The sequence below is a fragment of the Miniopterus natalensis genome, chromosome 19, assembly GCF_054644295.1.
Source record: "Miniopterus natalensis isolate mMinNat1 chromosome 19, mMinNat1.hap1, whole genome shotgun sequence".
Lineage (NCBI taxonomy): Eukaryota > Metazoa > Chordata > Mammalia > Chiroptera > Miniopteridae > Miniopterus > Miniopterus natalensis.
The window spans coordinates 10,514,912-10,535,553 of NC_142099.1; the positions used below are offsets into that span (position 1 = coordinate 10,514,912).

The following is a 20,642-nucleotide window of genomic DNA, read 5'->3' on the forward strand; positions in this document are numbered from 1 at the left end:
GATGAAGAAACGTGTGATGGAGAATCAGGGAGGACAGGGTGATGTCACCAAGAGGGATGGAGAAGTGCAGACAGCCGCGGGAGTGTGGGCTGTCACTCGCCAAATGTAGTGGCCTGGGGATTTAATTCCCGGCCTTAATTGACCTATAATTACTGCCACCTTTTAGAATTATAAATATAGTAGTTGAACCAAAGAGATTCTCAGGATTTTGCCCTCGTTAGTTTTAAGAAATCTTTCAGAATCACTATTTCCTTGTATAGCACCTCGTTGATTCAATGGCAAGAACCCTGAAGATCTCGGAAAAAATTCAGTTTGTCAAAGGCAAGTCACTTAGCTTCATAGAATCTGCTTTTTCTCATTTATTTAGAAAAGGTGATGCTAATAGTGCCTGCCCTGCCCATCTCATGGAGTTGGTGTGAGGACCAACACTGGGTAAAATCTCTTTGTAAAATGTACAGATAGAACACTAGAATTAATAAAAGCCTTTGTTCCTTTAAATAAGCTCTTGAAAAAGGAAAGAAGAAAACTTCCGGAGTTAGTGTTCTTCATATGCTGGGATGACCTCGAATGTCTCTGGATAAAATGTCCATGTGGTAATTTCAACTTTCTAACAGAACCAGACTGGTGTGTGCCCGTGAAAATCCCGACCCAGTCGCTGCTGCAGGATGTTGCAGGACAAGCAAGGAAGGAGAGAGTGAAGTTACCTCACTATTTGCTGAGTTCCAAGCCCAAGTCTCTACCGCTCACAAAGGTAAAACAGACATGGGGACAGATTTCCAAGAGCCAAGCAGCGTTTTATGTAAACCTGACTCAGTGGAGTGATTGATGGCCAGCCACTGTCTATTGCTATTTCCTGTACGTACCGTCTCACCATGGGGCCTTCAGGTCACACAGAGATGAATTAAGTCATGCAGGCTCACTGGGGGAAGTTTGTGAGCCAGCTGTTAAACCACTGGTAGCTTGAAATCAGCCCCGCCGGGAGTTCTTACACCGTGGAAATCGTCAAATGCTGTTAATCAAGGTGCTTTCCGGAGAGACGGTCTTGCCAGCATACTGGCTAAGGGGGTCATTGGCCACCCTTCTCATGACTTTTAGGATAAAATCCAGATGCCTTAGCATGACCACAAGCATGGCCCAGTCTGCTTCTTGGCTCACCTTGCCCCAAAGTCACTGTACTTCAGCCATTGTGAGTTTTTAGTCCCTTAATTCTTAGTTCCATCCAGCTTCTCCCTTCTCAGAGCCTCAAAGATCAAGATTCTTTTTCAGCTCTGCTGGGAAACCTTCCTTGAGCCCAACAGACCAGCTTTGGTGTTCTCCTTTGACACTTCCCTGGCACCTTGTGCCCACTGCCATCACCAAATTTGTTGCAATGTAACTGACGTGATAGGAGCGCTCCTCAGACTTTAACGTGCAGGCGAATTACCCAATGATCTTGTTAAAATGCGGACTCTGACTCCCGGGCTCTGGTGCGGGCCTGAGACTGCAGTTCTGGCAGCTCCCAGGTGAGGTCAGCGCCGTGGTCTGAGGCTACCTAGGGCACAGGGCAGAGGTTCCCGAGGTGGGATCACCTGGCCCAGCAGCGCTGGCAACACCTGAGACCTGGTAGAAATGCAAAGGCACGGACCCCATCCCAGGTTTGCTGATCTAGAGACTCGGGGTGGAGGGAACAGCTGGAGTCTCAGCGAGTCCTCCAGAGGATTCTGATGGGGATGAGGTTTGATCATCACTGGCAGAGAGGAAAGAGCACAGACCTTAGATCCAGGCAGACTTGCCACTTACCACTTGAGCAAATGATCTGTCTTTCAGTTCTCTAAACTTGAGCTGCTTTAGCCTCAAAACAAAACAATACTTCCTTACAATGGTGCGTACGGATTACATGAGACGGTAAATATTCATTTCCTCCCCGAGACAAGCAGTTGTTTTCTTCTGGAGACAGAGCCTTTTTCTCATCTTGGGAACTCAAAATATAACCATTTTATTTCATGTTCTTACTTTTTCCTAAATACAAAGGCACAAGATTTTACTGGAGGAAGAGTGAAAACATCCTCGGTTGCATCGGCTGCCATTAATAACCCACATTCATCCCCTTTTGGATTCCACCTCCTCCCTCCATCGGTGAATTTTGGGGTGCTCAAGGAGGGGCACATCTATGAAACCACCGTCAAGCTCAAGAACATTGGAGTGGACTTCTGCAGGTGAGGCCGAGACCCCCGCGCCTGCTCAGGTCACCTCCTCCTCCCCTGTGGCTTGTCTTGACGACCTACGTCAGTGAATGCTTACTGAGTTGAACTGGAATTACACTCTGACTCTCGGATTTTCACACCCTTCACGCATTTACTCACTAATTCTTCAGTTCACTGACTCATTCATTCTTCAACAAATCACTGTTTATCGAGCTGCAGCTAGTAGTAGGTCCTACTTTGCCTTTCCATTAGTCATTATTCAGACTTAGGTAGAAGCAACTCCAGGCCTGATGCTTTAGCAAAAAAAAAAAAAAAAAAAAAGGTTGTACAAGTGTTAACAATAATTAATACATAAAACCAAATTACTTCTCAAATCTTCCACCAACCAGGATATCAACTGACATGTTTTTACTTTATGATCTAAGATTGATTTTAATTACATTTGTCTGCATAATTGAAGCAAAAAGGAAAAAAAATTTAACCAGAATCATTAGGGTCATTTTGGCTCTGAAGTTCTGACTTGGAATTGATAACAAATATCTTAACTCCTAGTCTGTACTCTCAGTTGAAAATACACTGTATCTGGCATTCAGTGACAAGAGTCAGTCCCTCGTTTCCAGGTCAAGACCAATAGAATTATAGAGCTTGTAGAGACTACTACAAAGGAAGAAACTGAGTAACTTGTGTTTTTTTCATAACTGCATTTATTGGGGTGACATGGGTTCATAAAACCACCCAGGTTTCAAGGGCACAACAAGAAAACCACCTGCACGCTGCATCGTGCGCCCGTTGCCCCGAGCAGTCTCTTTCATAACTTGCGTTAGGGTCTTGCAGGCGAGAGAGCAAGGCGAGGCCTCCGTCCCGAGTACCGACTAGCTCATTGCAGGCAACTCATTCTGTCAACACGGCTGCTGTCACTGCTTCGTGTGGGAGTTCAGTCCCTCCCACTGGGTCAGGACACCAGGTGTCTACACCAAGACAGCTCCCAATTACAAAATCACCTCTGTTCCATTCTGATTTAAACTTAAGCATAACGTGGGGGTCTCCCCGCGTAAAAATGGAATAAATGTTTGTTTCACTTGCAGAATTATTCTCAGTCCCTCAAGAATGGTTGTGATTCTGGACTCAGGTCTGGAGATACATGGAGCAAAGCTACAGGAGTATCCGATTTCAAAGATCTCCGTCCCGTTAGAGTTGAGGCCGACCCCCACTTCAGGAATTACCTTTGCTTCCTTAGAAACAGCCTAGTGAGGAACCCAGGCCACCAGATCAGATATTATTGGTTTTTCAGGTTGTTGCCGACAAGTGGGCGGGGAGGAAGAGGGAGCCACCCTCAGACTGGTAAAACTCATCTGTGGACAGGGACCAGTAGGCACCACGTGTGGGTGCGGGGCTTTCCGAGCGCTCCAGCTTTGCGGGGACCCCTCTCCCAGACACGCAGCTGCAGCCCGAGGCTGGCTCTCCGCTGCGCTTCCTCCTCAGCTAACGACCCGCAGGCAGGCCCCCCGCAGTGACACGCAGCCACACGTTGCCAGCACGCCGCCCACAGCCCCTAACAGAGGGCTGGACGCGCGTGGGGTCTGCTCGGCGCTGATGAAAGCTGTGGGAAGGCAGCTGTGAACCCCGCGGGCCCGGAGCCTCCTCCCCGCTGAATATGAGGTGGTTTTTCTAATGGTGTAGACCTCCTGCTCCTGTGGCTTGAATATTAACACCGTCCTGATTTTATAATATCTTGGTTCATTCGTTGTCTGTGGTTTTCATTATGGCATAAATTTGATTCCCCTCTCTCTGCCCGGTAGGTTCAGGGTAAAGCAGCCGCCACCCAGCACAGGACTGAAAGTGACCTACAGGCCTGGGCCCGTAAGTCCTGTGTGTTGCCTGTCATGTGTGTCCGTGTGTCCGCGCAAAGTGGGCCCTCAAGTCATTCTCCCCATTCTGTTTAAACCATGTAGAAGCCTAACTTTTTAGTATCGTAAGAAGATTCCTGGCATTGGTGCAGCATGGGGCTTGATGTCACTTACTTCATGTAGTAACCGCGAGTCAGAGCCTGTGTGTAAACAAGATGTTATCTGTTGACACAGAAAGGTTGGCTTGGTTTAGTGCCGTCACCTGGCTCCTTGTCGTGACTGTGCGACTAAGCAGCTCGGTGGTGCCAGTTAATTAACCTGCACACCTTGTTTGCCTCAGCTGTAGGAGCTCAGAACAGATCATCTCTCAGCCCTCTTCCAGCTCTAATACGTTATGATCTATGAGATAGTATGCAGGCCGCAGTTCCAAACAGAAATACACTTTGGGATTAGATTCACTAAGTCATGAGTCTCTCTCCCAAACAATTTATTATTGTACTGTGTCAAGATTTCACAACATAAAGCAAAAACAAAAACCAAAGCAAGCTCTTCTCCCACTGCTCTGGAGAGTCAGCAAATCTTTTTCACTTAAAGTAGGGATTATGCCAAATGCCAACATGACTATCGGATTCACCTTTATAGGAATTAAAACCCCAGCACGTATTCTTTGAAGCTCAATCTATACTGTTAGTTTTTTTCAGGTGTTTTTTCCTTTTTGACGGTAGGTTTTGGCTCTGGCAAATAATCTATAGACTTCTCCATGTGTAAATCTGGCCCCTGTTCAGCTTGGTTGGTTGCCAACACTGAATGAATGTGCTCAAAGCCTGGGTAAACCTGTGGTGGCTGCAGTCCAGCTCTCCTCACGCAGAGTGTCCCCGTTCCCAGCCCTGCTGATTGTTCGGCTTGGAGGGCCGAGGCCCCGATTCTCAGAAACAGAGCTCTTGGATCCCCTCCAGTACGCACGCTCACAAGCACATTGTTGAAAAAACGAAAACATTTTTCACTTCTATTATTTTTAAAACTAGACGCAAGAAAAAATTATTTGTATCTAATTGCTTTCCGTGTGGTAGTTTCTGACTTAGTTTTTCCAGATAACTGTTGTCAAGTCTGCTTTTTAGCCCACCCCCTGGAGAGGCAGCTTAGAAACACAAACAACTGTCTGTTTCCTGGCTAGTATGCTTTTCAAGGAACAAGGCGAGGAGCCCATTCCCCCCTGTGTTTCTTCCTTATGTATCAGGTTTCTTCTTTGTTGGTACAAGCCTCTTCCATGTAGCTCTCAGACCCAGGCTTTTCGGCATTTAAACTAATTCTGTCTCCCTCTACTGGCTTTGTCGCGTCACAGGTCCTACCTAAGGAACATTAGAAACCAAGGGGCAGCGGTGGTGGGATTCACCCAGTCTCCTAGATTAAATTACATTTGTCTTAGATTCACTGTGTCTTTATCTGCAAGGATGCCAACATAGAAACTCCCTACTGACATTCAGGAACTAGCACAGTTATGAGTACTATAAAAGTTTGCCTCTGGCGTCACCTTCAATACCCTGGCATTTAGTTTCCTTATGCCTTGTCCTAAATAACACCTGATTTCCTTCTTCCACAACTTATCCTGGGTCCCATTTACTCAATGGAATTCTGCCTCACTAACCTATGAAGTAATTCTTCTAAATGCTGTAACAGTGATCATTCATTTGTGCCTAATTTATAGATGAGGAAACCAGATTGGTGTTTTAGTAACTTGCCCAACTTGGTGTGAAAACCAGGATTTGAACTCAGGTTTGTCTGATTCTCAAGCTCCATGGTGTCTCACAGGTGGCAGCTGGTTTGCAGGTAGAACTGAAAGTGGAGCTCTTTGCCATGGTTGTGGGCGAGGACAGCGCCAAGGGATCAACACACGTCTCTCAAAATATTGAGATCATGACTGAGCATGACGTCCTGTTCTTACCTGTGGAAGCAAATATCCTTTAAAGTTCAGTTTGAGTCGTCACATGCCGTGCAAAAATTACGTTTGGGCCAGGAGAACACGGAAGTCAGAATGTTGTTTTCTAACCTCCTCACACCTGCAGTGCATTATTTCTATGTAGCTTCATTAATTCTATTTTTAAAGGCATAGCGTCTTCACTCATCTAGCAAAGTGCCTGACACAGAACCTGAGCCGTCACTACAGCTGAATTAAGGCCAATGTTATTGGCTGTCTATGGAGTATTAGACAATCAGATTTTTTTGATTTTTTTATTTTTTAAAAAGCAAGTCTTTGTCATCAGGAAAACTTGTAGTTTTGTTGAGGGACAGGAGGTACCTTCTTATTATAAAGGTTGAATGGATAGTCACTGAATTATGCATACATACCTCATATTGTAGTCTTGCGTGTAGATATCATATATTGAGTACCTTTTACATGTCAGGTACTATATGAAATATTTTGTCATATATAAAAATGAAAATTGGACTCTATCTTGAAAGACTTATATAACCTTGTAGCAAAAAATCTTCACACTTGATTCCTATATTATTTTGTACTCCAGTGTATATGACATGAATCATATATTACTTTGTGCTATAGTTATATATATCTATTTGATATTTGAGTCTTACAGGCTGCAAAAGCTTTTGATGAAAGGAGAATTTAACTAGAAAGATAGGGGAGAGAAGTTTTATTAGATCTTTTCTCTAGGTCGAATGACAGTGATGGTTCATAGCCCATCTATGCCCCGCTGTACCAAAAACCTTAAAATCTGTAGGATGATATGTTTTGGGGGCCTGGTTATGGTGTTGGCTGGCTCCTCTAGGGGGGCAGAGAAACATACACTAGGGAAGACAGAAGAAATTCTAAGAGATAAATATCCATCCTTCATTTCCTAAGCCTGAGCATGTAACATTTGCATTACACAGAGAAGTACCTAAAATGATACTAGAGGAGAGGTTCGAATCCAAATGTTAGGAGTTTGTGTATACAGATCATTTGGTCATGAAAATCATAGTCCTTAACAAGTATTGTACCAGTTTTAACTAGCAGCAATTATGATAAGAGACCAAAAGATTTTCCCCAGGGAAAAGAAGATCCCGTGGTCCAGAGAACATCTATGGTTCCTTCCTCTGATCTTGGCATCTTCGTGTCCCGTAAAGTCGCTCCAGAGTAGGCCCAGTAAGTACTAAATGGGAACCTGATTTTCAACCGTTCATATCTGGGGCCTTCGACCTAGTGCTTGTTCTCTTCTTGCGGCCAGAAACCAGTGAGCCACTTAGCCTGGTGGGATGAAAATCCTGGCTTTTAATAACTATAGTAGCCACTCCTTTATATGCATTATCATATCTAATCCTCATACCACCTATAAGATAGATACTATTTTCCCCACCTTACAGATAAGGAAACGGATGCCCAAAAGTTATTAAGGATCCCAAAGAGCTTCTCTTTATGTGCCATATTTATCACATTTACCAAATTAGAATTAAAACTGGGAAAATACTTAAATTTATGTAAAAATAATAAACCTAGTATATTAACAAATTGATTTTTAATGAAAAACAAAAATCTTTTTTGCAAATCTCTTATCTATTGTATATTCAATTTGTCACCATATCACACATCCTACAGCCTCTGGGAAACCACTTTATGCTCATGAGGGGAAAACGCAAGTGGCATCTTTGCTATTTCTTTGCATTGGCTGCTTTAACAAACCTGCTTAGGTTCTTAGGGCTGCCACAACAAAGATTTCCATGTAAAGGTGTTCACGGAAGCAACATTAATAATAGCAAAACATCCAACAGTGATCCTTTGTATAATGGAATTTTTGGAATTAATTCAGTGATGTGTTTTTGAAGAATAATATTAGTAATAGCTCAAGAAACGTTCTGTGAAAAAGGCCAGGCTCCAAAATTGTACACAAGACGATTCCAACTATGCATGTGCACAGAAAGCAGGCCAAAGGAAGTGTGTTACCCGCTGCTACTTCCAACTGAACAGAAATGATTTTCTTACCTACAATATAAAGTAGCACAACCCTTCATTTGTCCTTAAAAGTAGAGCCTTCTAGCTCTACTTCATAAAGAACATTATAATGAATTATTTTCCATCCGAATTTTGACAGTTAAACCTGTAAGGATAACTGTCCATTATAACTCCCCCTGTCCCATATTGAGATACGCACTCAGTAAATGTGGTTAGCCGGCCAATGATGACAACTGTGCACTGAGACTCACCTTGACTTGATTCCTTTAAAAATCTCCAACACGTACGCTGAAGGCTACAAAGGAAGGACAAGAGCATAAGTGACACTCTTGACTGGAGTCCACTGAACTCTCTAATTTCCATCTCCTAAAACCAGGGTCCCCCTCTCCTACGAGATGCAGTGTCCTAAGGTGGGATGACATGCGCAGACCCAGTGCTAGTCAGCCTGGGCTCACGGTGCAGCTCTGCCATTACCAACCACGAAACCTTCTGGCTCTGGGGCCAGTTTCCTGTCTCTACAATGAAGAGACCCTGCCTCGCATGACTATTGTGACCAACGAGACATGCAAGTAAATCCTAAGGAACTGGAGGTTGCTGAGAGCACACGCTGTCCCACTGCTCTCCCTCTCTCCCCTTTATCTGACTGACTTACGCCAATTTTTCCTCCCATACCTTCAATTTCAAAGTTCGTTTAGGAACAGAATCCTCAGAGGGCTTTAGACACGGACACGAGTAAGCGCCAGGAAACAGAAGAAGGCCGGGCCAGCCCCGTCTAAAAGGGTGACCTGGAAGTCACACTGAAATGGTGCTTCTGAAATTCAGAACATTCTAGAGGACACCACCCTTCCTCCTCTCTGCCCCTGAGAGTGACCTCTGGCTGACCAAGGGGAAGCTGTTAGACATTCTACTCACAGAGATATTCCCATAAGCCATCAGGATGGGGTTGGTGGGAAGAAGGACCTATGAAGAAATGATTAAATCCAGTCATTAAAAGACAAGACTTTGACAGTGGTTGTCACAGGCAGGGCAATACTAGTATCTTACATTTTGAAAAGAGAAAAGACTGGGCCCCAAACTGAAAGAGAGTGTAAAAGAATTATCGGGCCTTTCAGTGTCGATAGTGCTTATGAGCGAGTTTGGGCAACAGGTTTCATCCAGAAATCGACATGGTCACCCAGCCTCCGAACCAGAGCAGGAGCGTGAGCATCCGCTCAATACCACCATCACCTCAATCCGCTCTCTCCTGCTCTCCCCGTTTTACTAAGACCAAGCTTCCTTCTCCCACACTCAAGTCCCTCTTTCTAATGTCTGAAATAGAAAGAATTCTATTCCATTCTCTCACTTCCTGATCTGAGTTACTAAGTCCTGAAATGATGGTTTTCTGCTCAGGAATTGTCTATTTATAAACGTCTCCCAGAGCGCAGCTTGATGGGCTCTCTTACCTCCTTCCCTGCAGCTTTACAGATGGCTTTGTGCTCTCTCATTTTTGCAGTTTCCTCTCGGTACAGTTCAACAGCCTCCATGATCCTCTCAGCCTATACAGATGACAAAGGACAGAAGTCATCACAACACATGCCTTCCTCCCAGAACACTGCACCCGGAGGGCCTGATTGGAAAACCACCAAACAGCTGACACAGTTTAATAAAGATGCGCCAATAGAACAGCAAACTGCATGCAAAGACATCTTTGGTTTTTCGTTTATTTTCTTTCTAATTTTCAGGGAGGAGACTATGTTCTGGATTCAGGTAAAAATGGGTGCAGAAACCCAGGGTAGGGCAGCTCCCAGGAACATCTGAAAGGTGCTGCTTTCCGGAGATGGAGCTTTCCTTCCAGAGGGCAGCACTGGACAGATTCAGCACCACCCTGTCCTTGGCCACAAAGAAGGAAAACAGGTTTTGATCCCCATCTAAAAATTCAGTCAACATTTTGCCACAGAAGAACTATTTGGTTGATAAAGACTTTTACCAAAGTTTGGATCCTGTGAAGAAAAAAAAGCTATATTCATTGAGGACTTAGTAAGGGCCAAACACTATGTTAAGTACTTTACACGTATCATAAGAATATCTTCCTCTACAAATGTTTAAAAATAACTCCCAGTTTCTCAATTTTTTTCTGATTTTTATTTTTGTTCTATAGTCTCCTTGAAAAAACAAAAAAAGCCAGAATGACAGTCATTGAATACCAAATTTGGTCAATCATTTGTCCCATAAAATCAGGATATATATAGTTGAATAAATAGGACTACTCAGATTCTTTCCCACATCAGTTGGTGATGACCTAGGCATCTGGCCCCAATGCTAATTCCATCAGAAATTCCTGACACTGCAGTAAATTCCAATGAGATAATTACAGGGCACAATCCCAGGATCCCAAAAGATGTACTTACTGCTGGTTGGTCTTCTTTGGCCACACTCCTCATATTCTGCTTCCCTTTGCTGCCAAGAGACAGATAGAAATTAATTTGAAAGAAAAACCATGGTCTCTACCATGTGAAATGAGAATGAGACAGTGAGGAGCTGCTTTCAAAATACAATCCCCTGTGGCATCTGTCCCTGCCTGGCTGCTGAAACGGTGACAGTCATCATGGAAGCATCAGAGGTCCTTGGACTTGCGCTGAGGGGTGACTGCACTAGACAGAAAACTTCGGCTGGGACAGCATGTCAGACCCCACCGGCACATCTGTCAGCAGGCCCAGAGTCCTTACCATCTCCCTCTCTTCCTCGAGAATGAGCCGCTCCCGTGTCCTCTCCCACAGTCTCAGGGACTTGTCATGGGACGATGACACCACATAGTCTCCACTGGGGCTCACAGCCAAGCACCATACTTGCTGGTGGTGCCCCTGGAGAGAGAAACCCCACCCGGAGCAGGAGTGTCACTCGCAGGCCGCCCGGGCTCACGCTGGTGGAGACCCGCGCTCAGGCCTCTGGGCACCAAGGGGCCGCGGGGCGGGGGCTACCTCCAGGGTCTGGATGTGCTCCCACTTGTCCGCGTCCCACTGCTTCATCTTGCGGTCCTTCCCGGCGGTGAAGAAGTGAGACTTGGGCACAAACTGCAGGGACATCACACTGGAAAGGAGGAAAGTAGTCAAATGTCCTTCAATGCCACGTTATCAAAGAGTCTTACACACACAAGCAGCTTCTGAACAGCCAATTCTAGTGTCTTATTTACACTTTGGAATTTAAATGTATGACTGTCTGAGACGCTAAATGACAGACACAGGTGCTCAAGGGAAACGATGCAGGTGACTCAAAGGGAGGTCTCTGAAGAGACTGCACCCACCTGTCGTGTGCAAAGAGAGACTTGTGGCAGTCCCCAAAGTCCAAGCCCCAGATCTTCACATTCCTGTCGGCAGAGCCGGTTGCTATCAGTGCTCCGTCCTGAGGAAGAGAAGGGACACATCACTTTACTTGATTATCGGAAACTGTAAAGTAGATAAAGAAAAGCTACCAGGACATTTAACCCATTTCCCTCCAGAACATTAAAATCGATGCCAAAAAAGTGATTCCATTTCTCTACCAAATGCACCTGCTTCTCTGTTTTTACCCACAGATCTACCTAAAAGCTTGTTGAGTGGCCAGGCATTTCCCTGGTGAGCTGTGTCATCTTGAGCAGGCACTTCACCACCCTAACAGGAGGCTTTTACCCCATCTATGTACACACACACACACACCCCACACAGTTTCTTGTGAGGACTCAATGAAAGATGCACGTGGAACACAACACAGCCCCAAGACACAGCAAGTCCCCAACGATGTTTGCTCCTTTAAACCCCTTTTTACTCGCTTTGTCCCTCCACTTTAACCGGGCAGCTGGCTGGGCAAACCCAGAGGACCCAGAATAAGTTTAGAAACCAATCTGGGCTGAGATTCACTTTTATGATATTTTCAGAGAACATGAAATTATTTTCTCTGTGATTCTTTCGCCTACAGAATGTTTTTCATATTCTCAATCCTGAAAGGATTTGGGACAATTGTAGTAATTCTACAGTTACCACTAGAGGACAGAAGAGAGCCAGGCAACATCTGAGAAAAAATATTCAGGGACCAGTTGTCCTTGATTCTAGGGTAGACTTTCCTACTATGGGAAACTCAGACACCAGAGCCTCAGAATTGTTTTGATTAAGCTCATTATTTTAAGTTAAATAATAGATTAGAAATCTTGCCCAAAGATTTGTGGGTTTTTTTGCCTTTCAAAGGTAGAAAGGGGAGTTTTCATTTTATCATTTTGTATTTATACTTCTATTTTGGTTCTCATGTAATTCTGCATTATATAATTTTTATTTGTTTCCATGCTTGGCATCAACCACCATTATATGTAAAACTTTTGAAGGCTGATGTCGTGTCTCACTCGGGCACTTCTTTTGCTTAGTAGATGCTAGGGATTCAATTTCAACATTCATGTTATCATCATGGTAGAGGGAGGCAACAACAAGATATTCTCAGATGAATGATTAGGGAGCAGAGATACAGATAAGGGGCATGCACATTCCTCCATACATTTGACGGGCTCACATGGGCTGACACCCAAGATCAATGCCAGAAAAATCAGTGAGTGCGCTCTTAGAATGTATTTTCTTGATAAAGAAAAATTGCTAAGGAAATATTTATTCAATGTACAATATGTGTTAGTGTCACATGGTCTGACATGCATTATTTCCTTTATTTCCCTCAGTCTGTTAGATTCCTTTCATTTTACAAGCAAGAGGTGCAGAGAAAGGAAGGATTTCGCCTTCTGGAAGGGGCAGGGGGACCCGCGGGTGGACTCGAACCGCCAACCGCGCGCCCCGCGGAGCCGGGGCCCAAGCGCACCGAGCCAGTCGCGCCACAGAGCGGGGGCCGGGCCGCTCCAGCCAGAGCAGAGCAAGCGCTCGGCCCGCGCTGGTCTCGCCGCCGGTCGGAGCCACCCGCCCGCCGCCGCGCGTCCTGCGGGCTCGGACCTCGGAACCCGCAGCGGAGGGTGCGCGCCGCGGGCTGGCTGCGGGGAAACCCGTGCGCCGGGCGATTCCGAAAACAGCGGGGCGGCCGAAGGGCCTCCGGGCCTTGCTCCGCGCCCCCTTCAGATGCCAGCGCCCCGGAGGCCCCCGGGTGGGGTCCGGGGGGAGCTGAACGCCCGGGGGCTCCCGCGATTGCTCTTCCCGTTCGCTCCCGCTGCGCCCGACCTCCTGCGCCGCCGGCGCGCCCCTCGCCCCACCCGGCAGGACGGGGCGGGGCCTGAAAGACTGGACGGGGCGGGCGGGGGCGTTCAAAGGGGCGGGGGGGGGGGACGGACGGGCGGCCTTTCCAGGGGCGGGGCGGAGGCTCGGCCGTGTCTGGGGAGATGAGAACTGCCGGGGGTCGTTTTGTTTTATCATCAGGATTGAGAGGAAGGGAGAGGAAAACAGCAGCAGGAGAGAAGAGCACCTGCGGCTGTTTGGGAAACGAGGCGCGGGGAGCGCAGGGGTGACGGGAGCCTCGCACCCGGGGCCTGGGGCGTGGTGCGCTGTGGTCGCGTAGCGGTCAGTACTCTGCGCTGTGGCCACAGCAAGGTCCCCTGCGCTGCCCAGAGCTCCCGTCTTCTTGTGCTCGATGCACTTACTACTATTTCAGCGATCCGGTGCTTTCACTTTTGCTATTTTGAAACTTCTGACGGCGCCTCAACATTTTCAGGTTAGAGGAGCTCATTGTACATGTAATTACAGGGCCTTTGGTCAGATATGTCTTGTGAACGTTTTCTGTCTGTGGCTTGACTTTTCACCTTCTTAGTGGCGTCTCTGGAAGAGAAGGTATGGTTAGTGCTGATGAAGTCCAACTTATCACGTCTTTCTTTTGTACATATTTTCCCTGGGCTCTCTTTAGAAAGTCTTTGCCAAACATCAAGTCACAAAGCGTCTTCAAAATGCTTTACACCTTTAACTTTTATGTCTTGGTCCATGGTGCACCTCAAATGGACTCTTGTGTGCAGTGTGAAGGAGAAATAAAGCTGTTCCATCCCGCCCCACATCCCAATAGTGAACCTATTTTCTCTCCTCACGGAACTGCTTTCATTGAAAACTAATTCACCCATTGAGCTGTGGATCAGCTGCAAGTCTTTCAATTCAGTCCATTTATCAGTTTGTGTCTCATGATGCCACTTGCACGTTGCCTGGTCTGTAGGGGCTCATGGTACCTCCTAAAGTCAGGAAGCGCAAGTCCCCCGGTTCTGTTCTACTTCACACAGTGCAAACATTTTGAAGCCTATAATAGTTCCTGCAACCACCACACAGCTCAAGACATGCCTGCTCTTCAACCCTCTCATACATGTTTACCCCTTGTGGCCAAAGATCCTCCACTGTAGCCTCTCGAGAGAATAAATCTCCAGCTGTCCACTGGGCAGGTGAACACGCGAAATGACTACAAAACAGAGTCTGGGTTTTCTAATGGGGGTGGTGGTGGCTGGAGTTAGCTCACTTTTCAGGCCTTGGATCTCAGAAAAAGTTTCCTCTAAGTATTTCTAACCATGATGTGAAAACTTTGTGCTATTTACAATTCCCTCTCTTTCTAGGGAGATAGAGTCCCATGGAGGGCCCCCAATTTGCTGCACTGATCGTTGAGTGCAATGGTGCAGATGGGAGGCTGAGGGAGAGCTTATTTTTCCTGCCTGTGGAAGCAGATGAGGGAGAGGGGGGGCAGAGGGAGGGGGGACACAGGGAAGGGGGGACACAGGGAAGGGGGGACACAGGGAGGGGGGACACAGGGAAGGGGGGACACAGGGAGGGGAGACACAGGGAAGGGGGGACACAGGGAGGGGAGAGCAGGCTGGAACCAGAAAACTGACATAAGGCACTGATGTCAGCTACGGAGAAAGAAGACACTGGTGAGCGTTTCCAGGGAAGAGAAACTTGGGTAGAAACATGTTTATATAATGTGACAGTCTCGACAATAGTTGCTTTTTTAAAAAAGTAGTAGTTTTGGTAAATACTTCACACCAGACTAATCCCTTCTCTCCCATAAGAGCAGCTGGGAACATAAAATGTATTCAGTGGAACCAGGAGGACCTCGGCTGGGAAGTCCAAGTACTACCCCTGGGAGCCCGGGGGTCGCCTGCTCGCCGGCAGCCGGCGTGGTTTTCTGCTTCGTCCGTTTGGCAAACTGGAGGCCCGGGCTCCACTCGCTGTGACTCTAGGCCTCGTCTGTAGATAGTTTTGATGGTCGTGACTGGGGGGCAGGGGGCGGGAGAGTTTCCCCCGGCATCTGTCAGCAGAGGCCCGTGTCACTCAGTGCCCCGCGGCCCACGGGGGCCTCCCCGCAGAACTGATCGGATCCCCGCGCGCACTCTGCCCAGGTGGAGAACCCCCGGTGCACCCACGTCCGCACACCTGGCGGACGAGAGGACACGGGGTCCTGCCTCCTCGGATGTGGGCAACTCCGGCGACGAGCGAACTCCGCGTGTTTTTGGCCAGAGCGTCCGAAAGGGCGGCGCTTCGGTCACTGAGGCTGGGAAACGCGGGCGCGGCAGGTGCAGGAGGAGCCCGCATCCAGGTCAGGACCCGGAGCCCCGCTCGCGAGCGCGTTCCGTCCCCGCCTTCTCGGTCCCGCTCCCCTGAGCGTCCCTCCTGAGGTTGGGGGTCCCGGGGTCTCACCCTGGGCGCCTCCCCTCTCGCCTCCCCCAGCCGCTCGGTCCACTGCCCCGCCCTGGAGACCTTCTCTCCACACGCTACCGCCTCGCAAAGCCGCGTCTCCGGGGCGGTTCTGCGGGTGGCGGGGGCAGGACCACTCGCTCCGGGACGCGGGGTCGAGGCGGGCTGCGCGGGCGCGCGGCGGGTTGTCTGCGGGCTCCTTTGGCGGAGGAGGCGGGGAGAGGGCTCGGCCTTGGGAGCGCGGTCCTGGGAGGACGCGCGACCTGCCCTCTCCCCCTCGAGCCCTTCGTGAAGCCCCTGAGTGCAGGAGAAATGTCACTGTCTCTGAATCGCAGAGGCCACCAGGGAGCCCCCAGGCTTCCGAGTCCCTGGTGGTCTAGTGGCTAGGATTCGGCGCTTTCACCGCCGCGGCCCGGGTTCGATTCCCGGTCAGGGAATCCGTTTTGTGCCGTCTGACGTCTGTCCTCTCGCAGGAACCTGCCTCTCGACGCCGCAAATGTGGTGTCGCGCGCTCCTGGAACGGAGCCTTCAACTCCCGCAGAACTGACGGGCGGGCGCACCGGCCTTGCTTTTCTCCACGGCAGCCACCCTCCCGCACGAGGGACTTCAGGGGCTCCCCGGGGCCGCTCAGGTTTACCCGGCCGCGCGACGTCACACCTCGGGGGCTGCCCCCGGCCGGAGCTGGTGGCCGCTGCAGGGCCGCGGAGCGGGCTCCGTCGGAGGCGCGTGGGCGGGTGCGCGCCCTGGAGACGCGCCGCGAGCCCGGGCCTGCGCTCCACGGCCCTTCCCCCGCCGGGTCCGCAGGAGGCTCCCCTTCCAGGAGCGACGAGGCCGAGCCTGCCTTTCCCGGAGGCTCTCGGCTCCCGGCTCTCCCCAGGCGCCCTTTCCCTGCCCGGGGTCGCCAGCTGCTTCTGCTCTCGCCCGGCTTCCCCTTCTGCCTCCGCCTCTTCCCGCCCGGCTGTGTTCTTGGGACAGAAACACACACACACACACACGCGCGCGCGCGCGCGCTCCCCAGCTATGGGATGTGATCCAGACGCCTCCGGTGTTCGAGACGGGAGTCGGATCAACCTTTCCTAAGGACAGGAGGAGAGAACCGGCGGCGGCAAGAGGACAGACCAACACCTGTCGACACACGTGGCCAGGTGCACAGGGTCCTTTCAGGGACACCGATGGGCCCAAGCCACTCGCGGAGGCCACGGTGTTTAACATAAAGCTCAGGGTGTCTGGTGTGGACCCCAGGGCCTTTTGCCAGGTCTCTGCACCTTCCCCGAGCTCTCTCTTCTGATCTCTCCATGGAGTGACCTGGGCCAATTGTCAGGCAATAAAAGTGAGCTCCGCAGGATGCATTGGCCGGGAATCGAACCCGGGTCTCCCGCGTGGGAGGCGAGAATTCTACCACTGAACCACCAATGCCCCCTGCTACGCGTTGGTTCTTTAGGAAAAAAAAAATCTCTATGGCAGCCGAGAACAACTTTCCAAATAAGATTACTCAGTCGTCTTTGGAAGCTGGAGCTCGAAAACCGACAGACATGCTGGGCAGAGGCTTGCAGCTGAGACATCAGAAGACATCGCAAAGTGGGGACATTCAGATTCAAGTGTCAAAGTGTCTGTTTTGCCAGCTCGCACCTCAGCTCTGACACAGGCCCTTTCCAGCCGCGTGACCGGCCCCTGCAGGAAAACGCCCGAAATCCACCCAGATCCCTCGTTTATGACCCGGAGCGGACGGGAATAGCGACCGCGGGAGCCCGCGGGCCGGCCCGGCCGGGCAGCTTCCCCGCGCCCCGCTCAGCTCGGGCCCGGGGGTCGCGGCCCCGGGCGTCTCCGGGGCGCTGGCCTCCGAGGCGGGGGTGGGGCAGGCCGGGCGAGGTCCCCGGCGGCCGCGTCGCCTCCGGAATCGCCCGGCGCGCGGGTTTCCGAGGCGACGGACGCGCAGCGCAGACCCCGCCTCCCGGGCTTTCCGGGGCCGTGCAGTCCGCGCGGCCGTCCGTCCCGCGGCGCCCCGAAGGCTCCACCGAGCGGCGAGTGAGCGCCGGCTCTCGGCCGCCTCGAGAGCTCGGCCGGCGCGCGTCTCTGTGGCGCAATCGGTTAGCGCGTTCGGCTGTTAACCGAAAGGTTGGTGGTTCGAGCCCACCCAGGGACGCCTTTGTTATTCTTAAAAAGCCAAAACCAGACCCGTGCAATTCTCCCTTCTTCTCACACTCTCTCCACCGTCACCTCTGTCTTCTGCGGCTCCTGCACAGCAGGAAGACCTCGGCCAGGTTCTTAAGATCAGGAGCAGAAAGCAGGTCAGGGGGAACCCCGAAATCGTTGTTTGTACCAGTGCTTTTTGAATGCTTTTTAAATTAAATCGTTTCTGTCATTGTGGGGTTACAATTATGCTGTATTCATCATTCTTGTACACATATCTGGGCACGTGTTCACTTTGGGGGGGCAGAGTCCAGAGAAGCAATGGCCCTCCCGCAGTGTTTACATGCTTTCTGTAGGATTCCATGACTCTCCTTTTGCTGACTTACTACACACCGCCCTTCCCTTGTTATTTCAGAGGCTGCTTTGGGCTCTGTGGCACACACCTGTCCCCACAGTCGGCCTTCCCGGGGTAGAGCACCTCTTCCCATTCCCCCCCGCCTGCCCTTAGGCTGCCCTTGACAAATGCCGTAAACCCTGCAATCCCCCTTATGACTGTTGTTTCATCTGTCCCACCTTTTTAAAGAGAGGTAAGTAACAAGAAAGACGTCTTACATCTTATATATTCTCCCATGCAGGTGCCATTTCTGTCCTGTACACTCAGATTTCCACCTGGTACCAGTGTCCTTCCTGGGGGACTCCTTTCACATTGCTTGTAGTGTGGGGTCTGCTGGTGATGAAGCCTTTCGGCATTTTCGTGTCTGTCAATGTCATCATTCACCTTCATTTCGGAAAGACTGGGGGAGGGAGGAGGCACAGAATTCCACTTTGACCCCCCCCCCCAGTCTGCTCCACCATCTTCTCACTTGCACTGTTTCTGATGGGAAACCTGACAGAATCTTTATTTTTGTTTTCTGCATGTACCATGTCTCTCTCCTCTGGCAGCTTTGGAGATTTCTGCTCTTTCAATAGATTTGAGCAATTTAAGTACGTGATTAGATGTGGTTTTCTTTATGTTTCTTGTGCTCGTTCATTTGGCTCCTTGGATTGGTGGGTTTATAATTTTTATCATGATCGGAAAATTTTCTGTCACTGCTTCTTCAAAAACTGTCTCTTCTCCCCCAGTCTTTTCAGGGACTCCAGTTACTCAGATATTAAGCCTTTGAAAGTTGCCCTATCGCTCACTGATGTCAGTGTGTCTATGTCATTTATTTAAATCTTTGATGGTATGAATGATGATTATGCTGTTAAAAATGATGAAATGCTTTTTTTCCCTATAAAATGGAGTAATTTATGCCCCTGCTTGAGAATATTTTCTAATTTTAGGTGTAAAAGCATCTCTTAGCAACATGTTCTGGGCACTTTTCATGCACACTGACCATCCACCAGTGAGACAGACTATGCTGGGCCCAGACTTGAGTCGCAGTCGGGTTTCATCATTTACTGACTCTAAGACCTTGGTCAAGTTTTGTCCTTGAGCCTCATCTTTCTCATCTGTAAAATGGGGATTATACCTTCTTGACTCAGGGATTGTTACAGTTAAAAGTGAAGTAAGGTCCCCAGAAATGCACATAACCGGTGTCCTGAAACATGTGTTCCGCCTGCCATTGTTATTCCACTAGGTTTGAGAGCATGATGAAGAAATCAAAAGGCGGCCTCCCTCTCCCCGTATGCCTCTCCCAGTCTAGGAGGGGAGCAAAAGGCTCACCCAGTAAACACCTGTATGAACTGTTTCTAAGACAAATCATCAAATGGGACCAATAATCCCTCCAATCCTACTATGTAGTATGATTTTTTTTTCTTTTAATTGCAACAGAAGGTACTAATGTTACAATCCCTGGCTGGATCCTTCCCTCTAAGAGATTCACAAGTGCTCCCTGAGCAGAATGAACTGGGCCCTTTTCAGGATCCTGCCCAGTCGTAAAAGGATTCTTACTTAAAACTACTTTTATAGTTGTTCAATTCTAGTAGAATATAATAATTAATTGAAAGCCTGTTAGGTTCTATAATCTCCAAAATAGTATGTATTGCTTCTTACTCGATCCCATAACAGTTTTTAATCACTATTTTCCAACTCTCACATTGTTCTGAAACTATTTATGGGTTCTTCCCCCAACTGAGCAAGGAACTGCCTGAGGACCAGGACAGGACTTGACATGATGGCCCTAATCCTGGCACATGACCGATCTCACTGGTTGGTTGGATGAAAAAATAAATTGCAAGAAGATGCGGTTAGAATTGAACAACCTGTCCCAGGGTCAGGAGCTGTGAGCTACAGTGCCAGCTCCACCTTGGCTCTCAGTGTGACTCAGGGGACAGACTGGTTTCATCGTGTCTCTGTTTTCCTGAGTGTCGAACAGGAATGAGAATCATTGCCCAGGGGAAACTCAAGATGATCACATGAGATAATGTTGTAAGTGAACTCATGAAATGTAACAAGGGGATGTTATTCGTGAGATATGTAAAGATGAGGAAAGGAATGGAAGTCAGCCCAGCAGTTTCCATGGACTGGAACCAGCACGAGTGCTCACTGGGAACCGGCACCTGCACTGCAGTCACCACTGTGTCACTAACCGCCTTCAGAGTGCTGAGCAAGTCCGTTTTTCAGGACTCGGTTGTGTTACTATAAGTTCTAGGTTGGGAATAGGTTGTCTCCGAGGAGCCATCTGGCTCTAAGGATGTGACATTCTTGAGACTCAAGACAGTGGGACTCTGGTTGAATTGACCGACGTGCATTGGCCCGGGGATGCTTCATATCAGGGCAAATCCACATTTCATTTGACTTCATCTCTGACCAGCACATGGGCAAAGCATGGTCCTAAGGCCCCCCTGGCTTCCATTTCGCAGAATGTTGACAAACAACAAATAGTTCCTGAACGCTGACTCTGCCTCCTGCACCTGGGACAGAAACTCCACCATGCTCCACTCACACTGACCTCCTTCC

General features: G+C 49.1%; 1 protein-coding gene and 3 non-coding genes across 4 annotated transcripts in view; 3 read left to right on the top strand and 1 right to left on the bottom strand.

Annotated features, from left to right (window-relative positions):
- SPAG17 (sperm associated antigen 17) overlaps positions 1-9,571 on the top strand; it is a 115,319-nt gene extending 105,748 nt beyond the window's left edge. Inside the window, exons 45-50 of the mRNA XM_087828160.1 lie at positions 615-751; positions 2,011-2,195; positions 3,983-4,043; positions 5,840-5,984; positions 7,028-7,172; positions 9,469-9,571. Coding sequence (XP_087684286.1) covers positions 615-751; positions 2,011-2,195; positions 3,983-4,043; positions 5,840-5,984; positions 7,028-7,167 — 668 coding nt within the window. The 3' untranslated portion in view covers positions 7,168-7,172; positions 9,469-9,571. The remainder of the gene's footprint in view (positions 1-614; positions 752-2,010; positions 2,196-3,982; positions 4,044-5,839; positions 5,985-7,027; positions 7,173-9,468) is intronic.
- A 6,365-nt stretch (positions 9,572-15,936) lies between these two features.
- On the top strand, positions 15,937-16,008 carry TRNAE-UUC (transfer RNA glutamic acid (anticodon UUC)). Its single transcript has one exon. It is a non-coding gene; the product is annotated as a tRNA-Glu (tRNA).
- Positions 16,009-16,916: 908 nt separating this feature from the next.
- On the bottom strand, positions 16,917-16,987 carry TRNAG-CCC (transfer RNA glycine (anticodon CCC)). The gene has a single exon. It is a non-coding gene; the product is annotated as a tRNA-Gly (tRNA).
- Positions 16,988-17,640: 653 nt separating this feature from the next.
- TRNAN-GUU (transfer RNA asparagine (anticodon GUU)) lies at positions 17,641-17,714 on the top strand. Its single transcript has one exon. It is a non-coding gene; the product is annotated as a tRNA-Asn (tRNA).
- The last annotated feature ends 2,928 nt before the right edge of the window (positions 17,715-20,642 follow it).